This window comes from Anolis sagrei, chromosome 6 (genome assembly GCF_037176765.1).
Source record: "Anolis sagrei isolate rAnoSag1 chromosome 6, rAnoSag1.mat, whole genome shotgun sequence".
Lineage (NCBI taxonomy): Eukaryota > Metazoa > Chordata > Lepidosauria > Squamata > Dactyloidae > Anolis > Anolis sagrei.
In genome coordinates, this window is record NC_090026.1 from 14153488 (window position 1) to 14172421 (window position 18934).

General features: G+C 39.9%; 3 protein-coding genes across 3 annotated transcripts; 1 reads left to right on the forward strand and 2 right to left on the reverse strand.

Moving 5' to 3' along the window:
* The first annotated feature begins 4695 nt into the window (after positions 1 to 4695).
* On the forward strand, positions 4696 to 5661 carry LOC132777724 (olfactory receptor 10P1-like). Its single transcript, XM_060780145.2, has one exon. The coding sequence runs from the start codon at positions 4720 to 4722 to the stop codon at positions 5659 to 5661; it is 942 nt and encodes a 313-aa protein (XP_060636128.2). The 5' UTR covers positions 4696 to 4719.
* A 4352-nt stretch (positions 5662 to 10013) lies between these two features.
* Positions 10014 to 12468, reverse strand: LOC132779266 (olfactory receptor 5V1-like). Its single transcript, XM_067469600.1, has 2 exons — positions 12451 to 12468; positions 10014 to 10766 (listed from the first exon to the last, which is right to left on the reverse strand). The coding sequence occupies exons 1-2, from the start codon at positions 12466 to 12468 to the stop codon at positions 10014 to 10016; spliced, it is 771 nt and encodes a 256-aa protein (XP_067325701.1).
* A 2576-nt stretch (positions 12469 to 15044) lies between these two features.
* Positions 15045 to 16016, reverse strand: LOC132777730 (olfactory receptor 10AG1-like). Its single transcript, XM_060780153.2, has one exon. It carries the CDS (start codon positions 16014 to 16016, stop codon positions 15045 to 15047), a length of 972 nt encoding a protein of 323 aa, XP_060636136.2.
* Between the last annotated feature and the right edge of the window lie 2918 nt (positions 16017 to 18934).

Below are 18934 nucleotides of genomic sequence, written 5' to 3' on the forward strand. Positions count from 1 at the left end.
CCAATTGGTGCGTAAAGAGGGGGATGTTTCTAGCCATCTCCTGATATCAAGCCAAGCTGTGACAAGGACTTGCAACAGGTCCTCTTTTGGATTGTTGCAAGTTCACTCACTGGTAGGAAGACTTTGCACCACAATTGGGTTTGTAGTTCCACCTTTTGGCTGTTAAGGTAGACTGTGGCAGACATTTATACAGTCTTCCCATATACAAAGTTTCTATGGAGGCATTAACTCTACGTTAAGGGAAAGTAAAGTTTTCCCTTTGACATTAAGTCTAGTTGTGTCCAACTCTGGGAGATAATGCTCATCTCCATTTCTAAGCCAAAGAGCCACCGTTGTCCGTAGATGCCTCCAAGGTCATGTGGCTGGCATGACTGCACGGAGCGCCATTACCTTCCCGCTGGAGTGTTACCTATTGATCTACTCACATTTGCATGTTTTTGAACTGCTAGGTTGACAGAAGCTGGGGCTAACAGTGGGAGCTCACCCTGCTCCCCAGATTTGAACCACTGACCTTTCTGTCAGCAGGCTCAGTGGCTCAATGGTTTAATCCACTGCACCATTGGGGGCTCCTAACTCTACGTTACAAAGATATAAATTATGTTGTTGTTGTTAGTGGTAGTGCTATTGGTGATGGTCCTGCAATGCCTTCTCTGGAAGTCATGTGTTTGGTCAATGATCTGAGAAGGATTAGACAACACTTTGCAAATCTGTATCAATAAAGCAAGCACTATGCTTATTAGAATGTGTGCCTGCGAGTTCTTGAATGGATGTGCAGTTTCTTATATGTCCTTCCTTCAATCTTATCTTTGATAACCTGCTCTCTGATAACTCTGGTAACCTGTTCTCAAAGATCATTCCTGAAAATCCAGAGCTTCCATCAGAAAAGGGAATTAAAAATTCTCCATCTAAAATGGCTTAAAAAATTGGTTCAAACAGAAGTTGGTCCTGGATATCTGGATGACATCCGGGGACTTCCAGTCCATAACACAATGTAAAATCAGTTAACCTGATTATACTCCACAATTATGAGAGGCCAGGAAATGCTCTGAAATGTTGGCAAAGGCAGTAGGAGAGCTCCAGAGAGCTCATGGACATAAGCAAAGGTGTTCATGCAACCAAGGAAAAGGGGAGAAGCCATCTCACTGATGTACTAATATGCATATTCACAATTCAGTAATAACACCCCAATATTTATTTATTATTTATTTCTGGTAATTCTATCCCATTCCTTTCCAACCCCCGAAGGGGAAACTCAGGATGGCTTACATTTGGCAACAATTTGATACTACTACATATAACACAGCAATATAATAACACTTAAAACAATAAGTAAAATATTCATTAAAACAGTAAAAAAAAACAGTATTAGTAAAAAAAAACAATAGCATAGTTAAGTATACTGAAATATTATGAGATGTAGCTGGTGATACAGGACTCCAGCAAATGTAAAGAAACTGCTTTAATCTGATGGTAAAGAACATTTTCCTATCTCTGGATATATTCCATTCACTATGATCATTTTTTACCCAATAGAATTTCCTTTTTTGTCTGTTGCTGCCATCAAGTGACCACTGGTTTAAAATGCATATATTTACATTATTTTGTAAGATTGGCAGCCTATGTAGAATCTATCTATATCTTTTATTTTTATTTTTTTGGTTCAATGTTAATCTGTGATTTGAAGCTCTCTGAAGCTCTCTTGTTCAAAGACATCCGTGGAGTTCCAGAGGAACCAATTAAGGTTTCAGGGAAGTTTTTTTGAAACTTTTAATCTAATTTCTATAGAAGTTAATTGTAGTTTATGGTATTCCATAATGGCTGCTGCAAACTGGCCCCTTAGGCCCTCATCAAAAGTTGAGTTGAAATATGAAATGATTAGGAAGCTAACAGTTATTAAGAAGAAGAATCTGCCTCATTAATTCCTGTCTAGCACTACATACATAAACAACTTTTTTTTCATGTCAGGAGTGACTTGAGAAACTGCAAGTCGCTTCTGGTGTGAGAGAATTGGCCATTTGCAAGGACATTGCCCAGGAAACACCTGGATGTTTTGATGTTTTACCATCCTTGTAGGAGGCTTCTTTTATGTCCCTCCATGAAGAGCTGGAGCTGACAGAGGGAGCTCATCCATGCTCTTCCTGATTCAAACCTGCGACCTGTCGGTCTTCAGTGCTGCCAGCACAAAGGTTTAACCCATTGCACATCCGAGGGCTCCACATATAGAAGTTTAATTTTTGAATGATGCTTTGTAATGATTGAATGCCAAAGCAGAACTCAACTCTGGATAACCATTTTATTATATAACTAGCCGTCCCTTGCCATGCATTGCTGTGACCCAGTCTGTGTATATGTGTTCTGTGTGTGAATATATGTGTTCATGTGTGTGTATATATTTGTGTATATGTGTATATATGTGTGTTTGCGTGTATATATATATATATGTATGTATGTATGTATGTGGTTTTGCGCATGCATTGTAATGTATTTTTTATTTTTGAATTTTAATCTCTTCTGCTGTGTTTCTCAGTGTTTCTATGAGTGATGGTCATTCATTGGCCTGATAAGTGTATTGTGTCCAAATTTGGTGTCAATTCGTCCAATGGTTTTTGAGTTATGTTAATCCCACAAACGAACATTACATTTTTATTTATATACTAGCTGTCCCCTGCCACGCGTTGCTGTGGCCCAGTCTGGTGATTTGGAAAATAAAGTAATTAGAAAGTGTTGGTTTCTAATATATGTAATTTATTTATGCTTGTGGGTAAACAGTATTTATTGTTGTTTCTTTGTCAGTGTTGATGTGGAGAGTGTCTGGTTTGCCTACTCTGGAATATGCAACATATCATTGTCCTTCTTTAGGGGTCCCTTTCAAATCAATGATATCTCTGTGTGTGCGAATCATATATATATATATATATATATATATATATATATATGGCTGGATGGCTCTTTGTCAGGAGGGCTTTGATTAGATTTTCTTGCCCTGGTGAAGAGAGTTGGACTGGATGGCCTTAAGTATTTCCTGTTGGTCATGGGGGTTCTGTGTGGGAAATTTGCCCCAATTCTGTCGTTTGTGGGGTTCAGAATGCTCTTTGATTGTAGGTGAACTATAAATCCCAGTAACTACAACTCCCAAATGTCAAGGTCTATTTCCCCCAAACTCCATCTATGTTCATAATTGGGCATATGGAATATTTGTGCCAAGTTTGGTCCAGATCCATCATTGTTTGAGCCCACAGTGGTCTCTGGGTGTAGGTGAACTACAACTCCCAAACTCAAGGTCAATGCTCACCAAAACCTTCTAGTGTTTTCTGTTGGTCATGGGAGTCCTGTGTGTCACCTTTGGTTCAATTCCATCATTGGTGGAGTTCAGCATGCTCTTTGATAGTAGGTGAACTATAAATCCCAGCAACTACAACTCCCAACTGACAAAATCAAAAAATTTTGAGTGAAGCACATACATTGGATTGTTAGGTGTATGCTGTCCAAATTTGGTGTCAATTCGTCCAGTGGTTTTTGAGTTCTGTTAATCCCACAAACAAACATTACATTTTTAGTTATATAGATGGCTATCAATATTAATGGTTAACATGTTCATAGTTCGTAGGCTTTAGCTACCATCTGGCAATGAAGCTCTGATAGCTTAGCATATGTGTTGTTGAAAATTTCATGTCAGGAATCACTGGATTGCTGTGTTTTTTGGGCTGTATGGCCATGTTCCAGTAGCATTCTTTCCTGATGTTTCACCTGCATCTGTGATAAGCATCCTCAGAGGCTTGTTCAGAGGTCTGTTGGAAATGAAACAAGTGGAGTGTATATATATCTGTGGAATGTCCAGGCTACTCAATGCTAATCAAGCTTGCTAATTGCAACATCCACACTTGCTTCAAACAGGCAAGAGTTCTGGGTTGTTGTAGGTTTTTCGGGCTGTATGGCCATGTTCTAGAAGTTCTAGATGTTCTAATGAAGTGTGCTAATGAAGTAGCACACTTCATTATTTACTTTTGTGCCTTTGAGCGGATACTCGGAGGTCAATAAATCAACATAAATGGCAGCGTAGACTCATATAACCCAGTTCAAAGCAGATAATCTGGATTACCTGCTTTGATAATCTGGGTTATATGGCCTTGTAGAAGGATCCTAATAGACCTAAGACACTTCAGTTAACTATGTTCTTCATTAGGTTGTTGTAGGTTTTTTCGGGCTATATGGCCATGTTCTAGAGGCATTTTCTCCTGACGTTTCGCCTGCATCTTTGGCAAGCATCCTCAGAGGTAGTGAGGTCTATTGGAACTAGGAAACTGGGTTTATATATCTGTGGAATGACCAGAGTGGGGCAAAGAACTCTTGTCTGCTTGAGCTAGGTGTGAATGTTTCAACTGGCCACTTTGATTGGCATTTGATGGCCTGGCTGTGCCTGGGGGAATCTTTTCTTGAGAGGTGATTAGATGTGCCTGATTGTTTCCCCTCTGCTGTTTTGCTGTTGTAATTTTAGAGTTTTTTTTAATACTGGTAGCCAGATTTTGTTCATTTTTATGGTCTCCTTTCTGTTGAAATTATCCACATGCTTGTGTATTTCAATGGCTTCTCTGTGTAGTCTGACATGGTGGTTCTTGGAGTGGTCCAGCATTTCTGTGTTCTCAAATAATATGCTCTCAAACAATATGTTCTTCATTTCTTTCCTTGAAGGTCTTAAGGTGTCTCCATCCCGATGACGCAATGAGAGAATTCAACCAGACTTGCTTGACGGAGACCATCCTTTTAGGCTTCTCAGATTTCCAGACCTCACAGAAGCTTTTGTTTGGGCTTGTACTAATTTTCTACCTGGTGGCACTCATTGGGAACAGTCTGATTTTGATCCTCACCATCACGGAGCCTATGCTCTACACACCAATGTACTTCTTCCTCCAGAACCTGTCCTTGCTGGAAATTGGCTACACTTCATGCATCATCCCTAAGACCCTAACACATTTGTGGTCAGAGACACGAACCATCTCCTTTGCAGGTTGTGGAACTCAGATGTATTTCTTTGTTCTTTTTGGCATCACAGAGTGTTGCCTTCTCTGCGTGATGGCATACGACCGCTATGTTGCCATATGCAAACTTCTGCAATACCCATGCATTATGACTCCCCGGGAATGTGCCCAACTGGCTACCATCTCATGGGTCATTGGTATTTTGGTAGCTTTCCAACAGTGCTTTTCAATATTTATTCTTCCCTTTTGTGGACCTAATAGAGTAAGCCATTTTTTCTGCGACATTCTGCCTGTCTTGAAACTGGCTACGACCAACACCATCAAGAATGAGATGGTAGTTGTCACTGTGACAGTGTTCTTCATCCTTGTGCCCTTTCTGCTCATCATCCTGTCCTACAGCCTCATCATCTCCACCATCCTCATGATGCCCGTGGCTAAGAACAGACACAAAACCTTCTCTACTTGTGCTTCCCATCTCATTGTGGTTTCTCTGTTCTTTGGAACGACCATCTTCACCTACATCCGACCCAAATCAGCCCACTCCTTGGGCAGCGATAGGGTCCTGTCCCTCCTCTACACGGTAGTGACACCAACATGCAACCCAATCATTTACACATTGAGAAATAAAGAGATAAACATGGCATTTAAAAAATCAATGTTGCAGAAAACCGTCTTCTGTAGATAATCGGAAATCATCACCTGGTTATGTCAAACAAACCACTATCACATATTTTGGGTTGTTTCTGGGCTGTATGGCTATGTTCCAGAAGCATTCTCTCCTGATGTTTCATCCACATCTATGGCAGGAATCTTCAGAGGTTGTGAGGTCTGTTGAAAACTAAGTAAGTGAGGTGTAAACATCAGTGGAATGTCCAGGGTGGGAGAAAGAACTCTTGTCTGCTAGAGGCATGTGTGAATGTTGCAATTTGCCACCTTGCTTAGCACGTAGTGGCCTGCAGTTTCAAGGTCTGGCTGATTGCTGCCTGGGGGAAGCCTTTGTTGGGAAGTGTTAGCTGGCCCTGATTGTTTCTTGTCTGGAATTCCCCTGTTTTCTGGGTGTTGCTCTTTATTTACTGACCTGATTTTAGAGTTTTAAATATTGGTAGCCAGATTTTGTTCATTTTCATTGTTTTTTCCTTTCTGTTGAAGTTGTCCACATGCTTGTGGATTTCAATCACTTCTCTGTGTTATCTGACATGGTGGTTGTTAGAGTGCTCCAGCATTTCTGTGTTCTCAAAAATCAGAACAGGAAATAAAGAGCAAGACTCAATAAGCAGGGGAATTCCAAAGAAGAATCAATCAGGGCCAGCTAACTCTATTTGTTATTATTACTACATTTATTATTTTACTCATTTACTTATATTGGTTTTGCATTTTATGTACTTTATTTTCTGATTTTTGTTGTGTTTTGTGTTTATGTTGTGTTTTACTGTATTGATGGGCATGGCCCTATGTAAGCCACCCCGAGTCCCCTTGGGGGAGACGGAGGCGGGGTATAAATAAAGTTCTATTATTGTTTAAAAAGGGGCAGGATTAAGCATGATACAACAGTTTAAGTCTAACAACTAACAGTTCTATACATAGGTGGCGCCACTCACGCCGTCACAACCTTATAGGATTAATGTTGACAGAAGAACAAGGAGACTTGTGTGCACTCCTTGGATGAAAGGCTGGTTAGACATGTGTAACTACTTGACCTATCTCACAGTATTATTGCAGGAAGAAGAAGAAGAGGAACCATGTGCCCTCATTGTAGGAAAGGGTGGATGTATCTATAACTAGCCAACTAAGTAACTGTTCGTGTAGCTCCTCTGAACCTTTTGGTAGATTGGTCAACTTGAGCTTGGAAAAGTGCACGTTTAGATCACAATTCCCAGAATCCTCCAGATAGCAAAGAAGTTATAGTCCAGGAAAGCAACTTGACTAAGCTGTAGTCAATACCTTGAATCAATATCCAGGTTATGCTACTTCTGCATTTTTAGAAACAGTTTTTTGAAATTTTGTTTTTATTTATTTATTTATTTTTGAAAAGCAAAGGAATCAACAACAGCCTATCTGCCTTCACCCCATCTAATACTCTGCTCTTGATATTAAATGCCTTGTCATTTCCCCACTCAAATTAACCATCAGCACCTGAGTGACCAGTTGCCACCAAAAGTACTTATCACGGAGTGAAGCACTATCAAGGACTCAAATGCCTACTAGGAGGGAAATCCCAGATTCCAAGGACAGTAGCTCTTTTCCATCAAAGTAAAAGTGGAAGCATCTATATATATAAATTTGTTAGGGGCATCCAACGAGGAAACAAAACTCAAAAAAACCCCAACGAAACTTAACCAAAATTCCCATGCCCATAACACAACCCACAAGGTACAAACATATCTACTCAAAATGAAAAACAACACAACAACACACTCACAAAACGGCAAAACAACAAAACTCAAAAAAACCAACGAAACTTAACCAAAGTAAAAGTGGAAGCATGACATATATTTATTCTCAAATGTAAGGAAAATCATGTAATCTAGTCAACAGCACACTTTTGGGGCCTATCTGAATATACGTTGTGGCAATATTCAGTATCTTCCAAACCAGGAAACATATTCCAAGATAGCTATGTTGGCTGTGAAGCAATACAGCATATCTACTTTATGTATGTTGTTGTTCTTTTCATACATGTAATTGTAATATCAGAGACTTGTTTCCTGTTGAAATATTAAGAAGAATTCATTACCTGAAGAAGGTGTTTTCATCACCAACACCGAAACAAGGAACTACACCTTGGATACCTTGTTGTAACCTGGTCACCGTGCAGAACTCTTCTCTGACACAACTTTGGATGCCACAAATAGTCCTTCAAAACATCTACAAGTGACTCTTTAAATCATCAGAGAGATTGGATTAAAGAAATGTGGACATTTATCCATGACTAAGAGACGTTGTTCCTCTATATTGTGCACCAGGATTGAGGCGCAGCTGGCTGTGTGTCAGCTGCATTAAGATCACTCTGACCAAAAGGTCATAAGTTTGAAGCCGGCCCAGGTTGGAGTGGGTTTCCAACCAATTGGGTGTAGCCTGTTGTCGACCTTTGCAACCCGAAAGACAGTTGCATCTGTCAAGTAGGAAAATAAGGTACCACCTTAAAAGTGTGGGGAGGCTAAATTAACTGATTTATGAGGCCATAAAGAAGACTCCAGCAAAGCATTCCAGCGGGGAAGCATGCGGGAATGCGGAAGTGCTTCATCAGTGTCGCAGATGGACGATAAAAGCGACAGCTCCCCTGGCGGCCAGAAAAAAAAGTTAAATAGCCTCTGTGTATGTCTGTATATGTTGTATGTTAAAATTGGCATTGAATGTTTGCCATATATGTGTACACTGTAATCCACCCTGAGTCCCCTGCGGGGTGAGAAGGGCGGAATATAAAAAGCTGTAAATAAATAAATAAATCTGTCATATGACATCATATTTGAAGATGCAACAACAATACATAATACTTTGTGTATCTTAGTAATAGATATCTGTGTTCTATATATTCTTAAAAGCACCACATTGCATTTTTAATGGGAAATTGCTGAGGGAGATGAAAACAAGGCAAGGAAAGGCATTATGACTGCATATCAAATTGAATTTCTAAAAACATTCTATGCAATCCCAATCAATGTGTGTAAAATACAGCTGGAAAAAGGTTATATTTTATTCACAGTAGTACAAAAAGTTTGACTAAAGTAGGTGCAAAATGAATCACAAAGACAGCTTTTAGATAGCCACAATTTATTTTTCATCACCAGTATCATTATTAGTTGTAGAAGGTCTTACAGACAATGATAAGCATGTAAGGCAAGGCCACAGATAAAAGGATATGCAATTTATAAATTGGACAGTGAAAGAGAGAACAGTACTACTAGTAGTAAATGGGCCTGATGTAACCCTCCAAGGTCATTGACCTGGCCCCTGCCCTAAACTTTAAACTTAGGTTTGCCCTAATCTGAAATTACTTGAAGGCACACAACAACAATCCTCATTAACTTGACTATTTCATCATCCAAAAGTAGGCCCACACTTCCCATTGAAAGATGGGTAAGTTTATGTTGGTGAAAATTGTTCTTCATTCAAAATATTGCTTTGTCTTTCATTATTTTTTGGGGGGGGGGGGGTTGTTTTTTTGTTGTTGTTGTTTTTTTTTTTTTTTTGCATTACAGATAAGATAAGTGCAGTGTGTATAGGAATCAGTTCATTTTTTTCCCAAACTATAGTTCTGAGAAACCGTGAACCGCATCCCCACTTAAAAAGTTTGAGGACCTCTGCTCTATATAGTAAGCTAAGTAGAACACTTATAACAATAAATAAATATGATAAAACTGAATATATACATCATATTTCCATATCACCCCTACAGAAAGAGAGAATAGTTAAACGATGTCAGAGTCAAACATTACATTAAAAAAATTAAGGTGAGCAAGTGAAGAATTAATATGTCTACATAAATATATAAGTGTCTAAAGTGAATTTACTTCTTTCACATTACAAAAAACATGTATTTCTTCAGAATTTCTTTTTCTTTTTTTCTTTTAAAAACCCAGAATGTTTAAAACATACTACAGTTGTCTTGTCACATCATCTATTCCAGATCTATATCCCTCCCAACTTCCCCATCACTCACATAACAATATAAAGATACAGCTCTGCCAATGCTTTTACTTCTACTTATTCTAATTTTATCTGTTCCATATAATTACTGCAATATGTTTACTAATTGCTCAACCACAATCTTTACTGGACATTTGTTGGTTTAAATTCACAATTGCTTTCAAACATGAAGGTAAATAAATTATTTCCAAGTGCTATCAAAAGGATATTCTTCCCATTCTTCTTCGTTCGGGACTTAGTTTGTTTTGTAATGAATAGGAGAAAATCAGTGCATTAATTTTTTGGACTCAGGCTTTCAGACATTCCCAACCAAGACAATTTTGCAAAGAAAAAAGGAAGAATTTGAGTTTTTCTAGCTCTGCATAGAACACATAGATAACTCTTCAAATGTTAATGGCCTTTACGAATGAACTTCTCCAAGGCCCCTTTCACATCTTTGTTTCTAAGGCTATAGATTAATGGGTTCAGCATGGGGGTGATCACCCCATACAGCATGCTTACCAGTCGATCCTTTGCTTGATAGTGGCTGGAAGAAGGCCGTACGTAAGTGAAGATGGTGGTCCCATAAAAGAGGCACACCACCATGAGGTGAGAGGCACATGTGGAAAAAGCCTTGCGTTTCCCCTCCACAGAACGGATCCTGAAGATGGTGGAGATGATGCGAACATAAGAGATCAGAGTCACCAGAAAAGCTCCCACACCAAAAATGCCACCAAATATAAGGACTACCATCTCGGCCTCATAAGTGGAAGCACACGATAAGGCCAGCACTGGTGGGATGTCACAATAGTATTGATTGACTCTATTGGAGTTACAGTAAGGAAGAGTGAAGGTCATCACTGTGTGTAGCAAGGAGTTCAGAAACCCAGTGATCCACGTACCAGCAGCCATCTGAAGACAGAGCTTCTTGTTCATGATGACCGTGTATCTCAAGGGGTTGCAGACGGCCACATAACGGTCATAGGCCATGACGGCCAAGAGGAAGACCTCTGTCCCTGCCAAGGCCACCAAGAAGCAGAGTTGCAGCACACAGCCAGCAAAGGAAATGCGACTATTCTCTGTTAAGAGGTTCTCCAGCATCTTGGGCACTGTCACTGTGGGGCAGAAGATATCTAGAAAGGAAAGATTGCTGAGGAAGAAGTACTCCAATATTAATGCCACTCCATTAGTTGCCAATTAATTTATGGGCAAAGTACAACTTGTTAGTTTTGATGTAGTTTTGATCCAGGTTATCTACAAGATCTACAAGGACACTTAGTCCTTTAGGTGGGGGACGGAGCTCCTCCAACAAGTGAGAACCCGACTGGCAACTATAACCAAGAAGCCCTTTTCATTAGCTGCCCCAAGACTGTGGAATGACCTGCCAGAAGAGCTCCAATAGCTAAATGAGCTGTCAGCATTCAAGACAGAACTAAAGACCTATTTCTTCCATCAGGCCTACCGCGTCAATATTAAACAGTGAATTTTAAATTTACAGTCCATTTATATTTTAATATATGTATTTGCATTAGTCATGGACCTGGTTACCGTTTCACCTGTTTAATTCGTGTTCTCGTACAGTTTTTTTTCATTTGGAAGGCACGAAATTGTACACCCCCTTCCGGTATGGAAATATCAGTGAAACGAAAGCAAAGTAGGGATGGTAACCATTTGTTCAGCTGATTTTCAGCACTTTCCAAGGAGAGTATGTGTGTGGTGAGCACCAGCATCTGCCAGGCGCTGTAGCCAAGCACCGAGCGCTAGCCCTAAAACTTAGGGGAAGGGGAGCATGGGAAGCCCACCAATTGCCACCAATGGGCCGAAAATATTTGTTTTTCTGACCTTGACTGAAAAAACTCATTTGGAAAGGTGCCTGTTTTTGGGAGAGGTGCTCAAAAACAAAAACAGGGCCTTACAAATGAAACAAACAGAAACGGATTGTAATTCTATACACATGCACAAGACTAATTTGTATTGCATTTTAATCCTTGCACTGTGAATTTTAATCTATGTATTTTATGGTAATGTGTTTTAATGTGTTGTGCTTTAGCTGTGAGGAGAGATGAGTAACAAATAAAAATGTATTGTTGCTTTATTATTATCTAATCAAAAACTCCCATAAAATATGGATCTTGTGTAGCAGGTGAACAATCGCCAGGGCTTGGCGAGGGGCTGCGTTCTGGGAGAGCCCACCACCTAACACATCCCACCACACCTGGTTTTTTAAACTCCCCATTTCCCCCAAAAAATGTTCTCAAACTTTACAAAGATGAAAGCCAGACCATTTGAAGTGGCCTTTTAAAGAATCTGCAAGGCCTTCCAGAATTTTATATGCTATATTTTCTCTTGAAATTGCAATTTGTGGAAAGCCTAGCAAATTCCTAGAGTATACCTCAGTGGGTTAAAGTGCTGAGCTTGTTGACCAAAAGGTCGCAGGTTCAAATCCGGGGAGTGGCATGAGCCAACCTAGCAGTTCGAAAACATGCAAATGTGAGTAGATCAATAGGTACCGCTCCGGCGGGAAGATAACGATGCTCCATGCAGTCATGCCGGCCACATGAACTTGGAGGTGTCTATGTACAATGCCTGCTCTTCAGCTTAGAAACAGAGATGAGCACTAACCCCCAGAGTTAGGCACAGTGAGACTTAATGTCAGGGGAAAACCTTTACCTTTATTATACCTCTCTAGGAATCTCTCGGTCCTCTGGCACACATGTATGATATGCTGAGGGTGGAAGTAAGTTAGTGTCATTCAATCATATTATCTACGGTTCCACATAACCACCGTTCAACCAGAAACGCATCCCCTACATGGGTGTCTAATTATATTTTTAATCTCTGTTCTTACCTGCCTTTGTTCCCACATTATGGGAGAAATACAATAAAATAGAGTAAAAAATAAGTCACAAATAAGTCTCCAAGGCCCTTGTTAAGTATAAAGAAGATGCTGGTGCCGTCTCCTTCTCCTCCAATGATCAAATGCTACCTCTAAGGTCCCCTGGTGATATATTCTCAGTAATTATGATCTTATTCTAAGCAAGATACTAGAACTTCATCAAGGTTCAATGCATAAAAGTTCCAAGTGGACTTGTCTCAATGTTCATGGCACAGTTCTTATAGTTATGGACCCCCTGGCCTAAGTCCAACTGCTAGTCTCTATTAGAGTAGGCTCATTGAATCAACAGCTTGGTAGTAAGTGAACATGGTAGGAGGTTGGACTAGATGGCCCACGTGGTCTCTTCCAACTCTATTTTTCTATGATTCTATGTGCTCATTGATGTAATAAATCTATTCATCAGTTATATTTGGTTCGATATTTCTACCTTGCACCATAATCAAACTGCAGCTAGGCCTTAAAAGATTGACTTCTTCGTGGAAAACAAACTCTTCCACATAGGGTATGGAGTGTTTCACATGGAAGCGTTCTTGCAACTTTCTCCTTAAAATATATCTAATAGCTTTGAGATGTAGTCAACACATAGTTAAATCCCATTGATTTAATGGGCCTGTTTTAATTAGAACTAAGAAAGGGAGCCAGGTCCTTTTCTGAGGATGGATCTGCACCACAATGTTGTTAGTAGTTGGGTATCATTTTAATTGTAATGGTTCCTTCCTATGGAATCTAACGGTTTGTAATTTGTCAAGATACTTCAAATTCTGTTGAGCTCTAACTGCAAACTACAGATATGGATGGGTGACCCCGGTTTGACAACAGTACATGTGGAAATCTTCAGCCTAGGAGCTTTATAAGACTACAAGCTGAACACGAATCAACAGTATGATGTGGCAGCCAAAAAAACCAATGCGGGTCTAGGTTGCATCAACTGGAAAATAATACCTACTCTGGGGAACATAATGGAACTACTCTATTCTGCATTGGTCAAATCTCAGCTGGAATACTGTGTCCAGTCCTGGGCACCACAATTCAAGAAATACATTGACAAGCTGGAATGTGTCCAGAGGAGAAAAATCAAATGCCCAAAAGTCTGGAAATCAGGCCCTAGGAAGAACGGCTTAGGGAACTGGATATGTTTAGCCTGGAGAAGAGAAGGTTTAAATATTTGAAACAGTGTCGTGTTGAAGCTTTTTTTTCTGCCATAAACTAAGATGTGGAGTAATGAATTCATGCTACAGGAAAAGAGATTCTACCTAAACATTAAGAAGAACTTCATGATGCTCTGGTAGTGAAATACACTGCCTCTGAGTGGTTGAGTTACCCTCTTTGGCCGTTTTCCAACAGAAGCTGGATGGCCATCTTGTGAGCAGTGCTTTGTTCATTCTTGCATGGTAGAATGTAGTTGACTGGATAGTCCTTGGGTTCTCTTCCAATGCTATGATTCTATGATTCAATCTCCCAATTTCAGCCACCAGGTTATCAACCACCAACCTTAGAATCATAGAATAATAGAAGTGGAAGAGACCTTGTGGGCCATCTAGCTCAACCCCCTACCATGCAGGAAAAGCACAAAGTATCCCTGACAGATGGCCATCCAGCCTCCATTTAAAAGTTTCCATGGAAAGAGCTTCCACTACATGCTGAGGCAGAGAGTTCTACTGTTGAACAGCTTTTACATGGCTATCATGTCTCCTTTCAACCTTATTTTCTGTAGGCTAAACATACCCAGTTCTTTAAGACCCTTCTCATAGGGCATGGTGTCCAGACCTTTGATCATTTTAGTCACCCTTCTCTGGACACCTTCCAGCTTGTCAATATCTCTTTTGAATTGTGGGCCCCAGTATTCCAGGTGAGGTCTAACCAAAGCAGAATACGAAGGCATCACAACTTTCCTCGATCTAGACACTATACTTCTTTTGCTGCCACCCAAAATCCCATTGGCTTTTAGCTGCTGCATCACACTCTTGGCTCATGCTCAACTTGCTGTCCACGAAGACTCCAAGATCAATTTAAATCCCTTTCAGCATTCCAGTAATCACATTCTTAACATTTCATTTATTCATCCCTATCCCACCAGTTTCTTTTGTACTGATCCATTCAGTTTTCATGGCAAGAATACTGGGGTGGGTTGCCATTACCTTCCCCAGGGATCATATTTAGTTTGACCTCTCTGCCATGACCTTCCCGTCTTGGGTGTCCCTTCATGGTTTGGCTCGTGGCATCATTGAGATGCTCAAGCTCCCACACCGCGACAAGGTAACAATCCTTTTTCTGGATCATTACCATAATGCATTACACAACATTTTACATTAAAGGTCAATTATATCAGGCATACATATAGAGGAATTCCACAATATTACAAATTCCACAACAAGTATAGAAATCTTCTACATTATTGTCACTTGGCTAAAGCACAATGGCTCAGTAGAAAAGCCAGTGGTGATACCAGTTAGCATGCAAATATAAGCAGAAACCAGATTTCTCTCACAAAAGGTTTTATTGAAAAAAAAAGATGCACAACATAATAGATCATATAGTCAGTCCTATTATAACAATAAGCATTTGTTACATTCTCTAACATATAGTTTGTTTCTCATTGTTCTCTTCAAAGCAACTTTGACCTCTTTGTTCCTCAAACTATAGATTATAGGGTTCAACATAGATGTCACAACTGTATAGAACAAGGCTAGCAGTTTGTCACTCTCTGCTGAGTAGCTGGATTTTGGCCGAAGATACGTGATGATGCCTGAACCATAGAATAGGGAAACCACAATGAGGTGTGAAGAGCAGGTGGAGAAGGCTTTGTGCCTACCCTCAGCTGATGGCATCCTCAGAATGGAGAGGATGATGTATACGTAGGATGTGATGATCAGAAGGAAAGGTAGAGTGATGAAAAGGACAGCCACCATGTATACAGCAATGGCGTTCATTGAGATGTCACCACAAGCTAGTGTCAGGAGGGGTGGGATATCACAAAAGAAGTGATTGATCCTGTTGGGCCCACAATATGTCAGGCTAAAAACATAGTTGGTTTGGCCTAAACCCACCATCACTCCCACTGACCATGAGACCATGGAAAGCTGGGCACAGACCCTCCGGTTCATGATTTCATTGTAGCGCAATGGCTTACATAAGGCCACAAAGCGGTCATAGGCCATAGCCGCAAGGAGACAGCATTCTGTAATGCCGAAGAGGGTGAAGAAGTACATTTGGGTGGCACATCCCCAGAATGAGATCTTGCCATTCTTTGATATCAGACTTGCCAGCATCTTGGGAACAATGGCAGTTGTGTAGCATATTTCTAACAGGGATAAGTTGATCAAGAAGTAGTACATGGGTGTATGGAGGGTGGCATTTAATTTGATCACGGTGGTGATGATGGCATTTCCAGCAAGGGAGGCAGTGTACATGAAGAGAACCAGCACAAAGAGGAGGGTCCGCATCTGTGGCAATTCAGAAAACCCAACAAAGATGAACTCGCTCACGAGAGAAGAGTGGTTAGGCATGATCCATGTCATCTGCAGATCAATTGAAAACATTGAAGAATCACTAGTCAGAAAGGATGCACATTTCCCTCTCCTTCCTTTCTCTCCCAAGACTTAATTCTCTCTCCATAGCTATGGGTTCATAAACTTATCAAACAAAGATGTAGAATCTCAGCCATTGATTTTTAAGATATTGATTTCAACTGCTCACTGTTAGTTGCAATGAATATATTAAGATATATAACATGTTCAAAGAAAAGACCCACTAAAATATCATTAAAAAGCTACATTCAGCACAATATGTTGGAGCATGCAAGGAATCAGTGAGTGTGTGTATATATCAACTGTAAAATAAAATGAATGAAGCTGATTGGTTGGGCAATGCCCAGGGAGATGGCTGAGCCTGGGACTTTTGGATACTATTATATTTTTGTTCAGGCTTGAGCTATGCAGGTGCAGAGAGAGACAGTTTTGAAGAGAGAAACAGAGAGAGACACAGAGTGTAGTGTGCTCTCACTACATGAGCTGCTGAAGGAGTTTATCTACATGGACAAAAAAGAGTATTTTAAATCTCTCATAAAAGGACATTATGTGAGTTGATGCAACTGATCTCATTGTATATATGTTAACAACTTTAAAAGTAATAAAAATGTCTACACACTCAAGCAATAGAAACCAGTCACTCCCTTTGACCTTGGGATATGTTATTGTTTGTCTATAGATCTATTGCTATTGGCTGTCTTTAAATAATTTCGGACTTATGATTTGAAAACACACGTATCACAGGACTTTCTTGGCAAGACTTACCCTTGTCTTAGGAGTGTTGCCCAATGGGTTTCCATGGTCAAGCTGAGATTCAAGTCCTGTTCTCCAGAATCATCCAGTGCTCAAACCACTATACTTTTCTGGCTTTTGATCTCAGGTGTGTGTACTAGAAAGAAAAGAGATGAGTAGGCTTTTTGTCACTAGTGACACAGAGAACCAAGGATTCAGATTCTGACTGTCCTGCATCTGGTGGTGATTGGCGATAATGGGAGCTGTTATCATATAGCATCTTTGAAGAGTATAAAGCTAGGGGAAGCTACAGCCATCCCTTCAAGCGTTTCAGAAAACACATGGAAAAGCCCTGTCAAATAGGACCAAAGGATCCATTTGGCATACAATTTTTCTTACAACATGACATACATACATTCCAAGCATGAAGGCAACCTGATGCCTTTGGAAAACCCCACATTCAATAACATGGAAGCCCACTCCCATTGTTTCTCTATTGTACCGGGTCTTCAAAAGTTGACTGGTGCTAATTGCTATTAATAAACCAACAATAACAACAACAACAACAACAACAACAACAACAACTTTATTCTTATACCTCGCCACCACTCTCCGAAGGGACTCTGGGCAGCTTACAAATGGCACAAAGTGCCTGAAAACATACATAAACGTAAACACAATATAAAGTACAATAAAATAAAACACATGCACATATAAAAACATCAATTCAGACTCGATTGAGCTGCTCTTTCTTGAGTACCAATGCTTGATATACCTGCTATTCAAAAATGCAGAGAGTAGGACTGTAATTTGAGATTAAAGTTTTAAAATGTTGTTGCCTTGATTTTTAATTCAACATTCATTTAGACCAGGTGGAGTGACAAAGTCTAGCTTTGGTCTCAAGAAAGAATTTAATCTGGTTATTGCCACATACCCTTCAGATTCATAAACACAGAATTGTTGTCTGTGTGTGTGTGTGTGCAGAGAGAGAGAGAGAGAGAGAGAGAGAGAGAATCTCTCAACCAAAATCCAAAATTATCCACATGTGTGGCTAAGATGACACTTTTGCTTTCTGATGGTTGATGGTGTCTACACAAACTTTGAAATTAAAATATTATGTATAATATTACCTTCAGTCTGCATGAATAAAACGTAAATGAGACATCAATGAATGTCATGTTTAGACCCAGGTTCCATCTCCAAGATAGTTCAACGTATATGGAAATATTGCAATATCTTTTTTAAAAACCTGAAATACAAAGCACTTCTGATCCCAAGCATTTCAAATAAGCTCAACTTGTACTATGTTATGATTCTCTACAGAATTTCATATCAACCATCAACTCCTAGCTCTCATCTTCCAAAGCTATAATAATTCTGAATGCATCAGATTTTAAGATTTTTTTGAAGGAATAGATATATTCATGTCTGCCGAACTAGCAATATCTCAGTTGACTCGCAGTAGCAATATAAATGATCTCTTCAAGGTGGACTGATTTTCTTTGAAATGTAAGCAACATCTCACTGTTTGCAATAAAAGAAATCATGCACTTACCTCTGCCACCCTATCACCCATCTAAAGAAAGGCTTCAACAAGATTGAGTCAATGCATATATTTCTACCATCATCTCATTGCCCAAGAGGTTATGTCAGTAAATCATCTCCCTCCCGATTTCCCATCTTTACATGTAACATGGCCCAAGGGCACAGCTTGCTTCTAGATCTTGTTTCTAGCTTGCTTAGATGTTTTCCAAAATATAAACATTATTAATTTATTGCTAATTAGTAGGAAAACACAGGGGTTCTCGTTGCATGCATTCAGGTCAACTCCGATTTGAGGTGATCCTATCCTATCACAGAGTTTTCGTGGCAAGGTTGATTGGCCACTCTCTTCCTCTGATGCTAAGAGATCGTGAGTGTGAATCGTAGAGTTGGAAGAGGTTGCAAGAGTCATCCAGTTCAAGCCCATTCTGCCATGCAGGAATATACAATCAAGGTGCTGATGTGGAGAAATTGGAAATATAGATATTTACAGATATATTGCACTAGCCGTTCCCTGCCATGAGTTGCTGTGGCCCACATGGGGGTTCTGTGTGGGAGGTATGGCCCAATTCTTTCGTTGGTGGGGTTCAGAATGCTCTGTGATTGTAGATGAACTATAGATCCCAGCAACTACA

Coding starts and splice junctions, on each gene's coding strand:
- LOC132777730 (XM_060780153.2), bottom strand. CDS start 16,016: ATGACATGGATCATGCCTAACCACTCTTCTCTCGTGAGCGAGTTCATC.
- LOC132777724 (XM_060780145.2), top strand. CDS start 4,720: ATGAGAGAATTCAACCAGACTTGCTTGACGGAGACCATCCTTTTAGGC.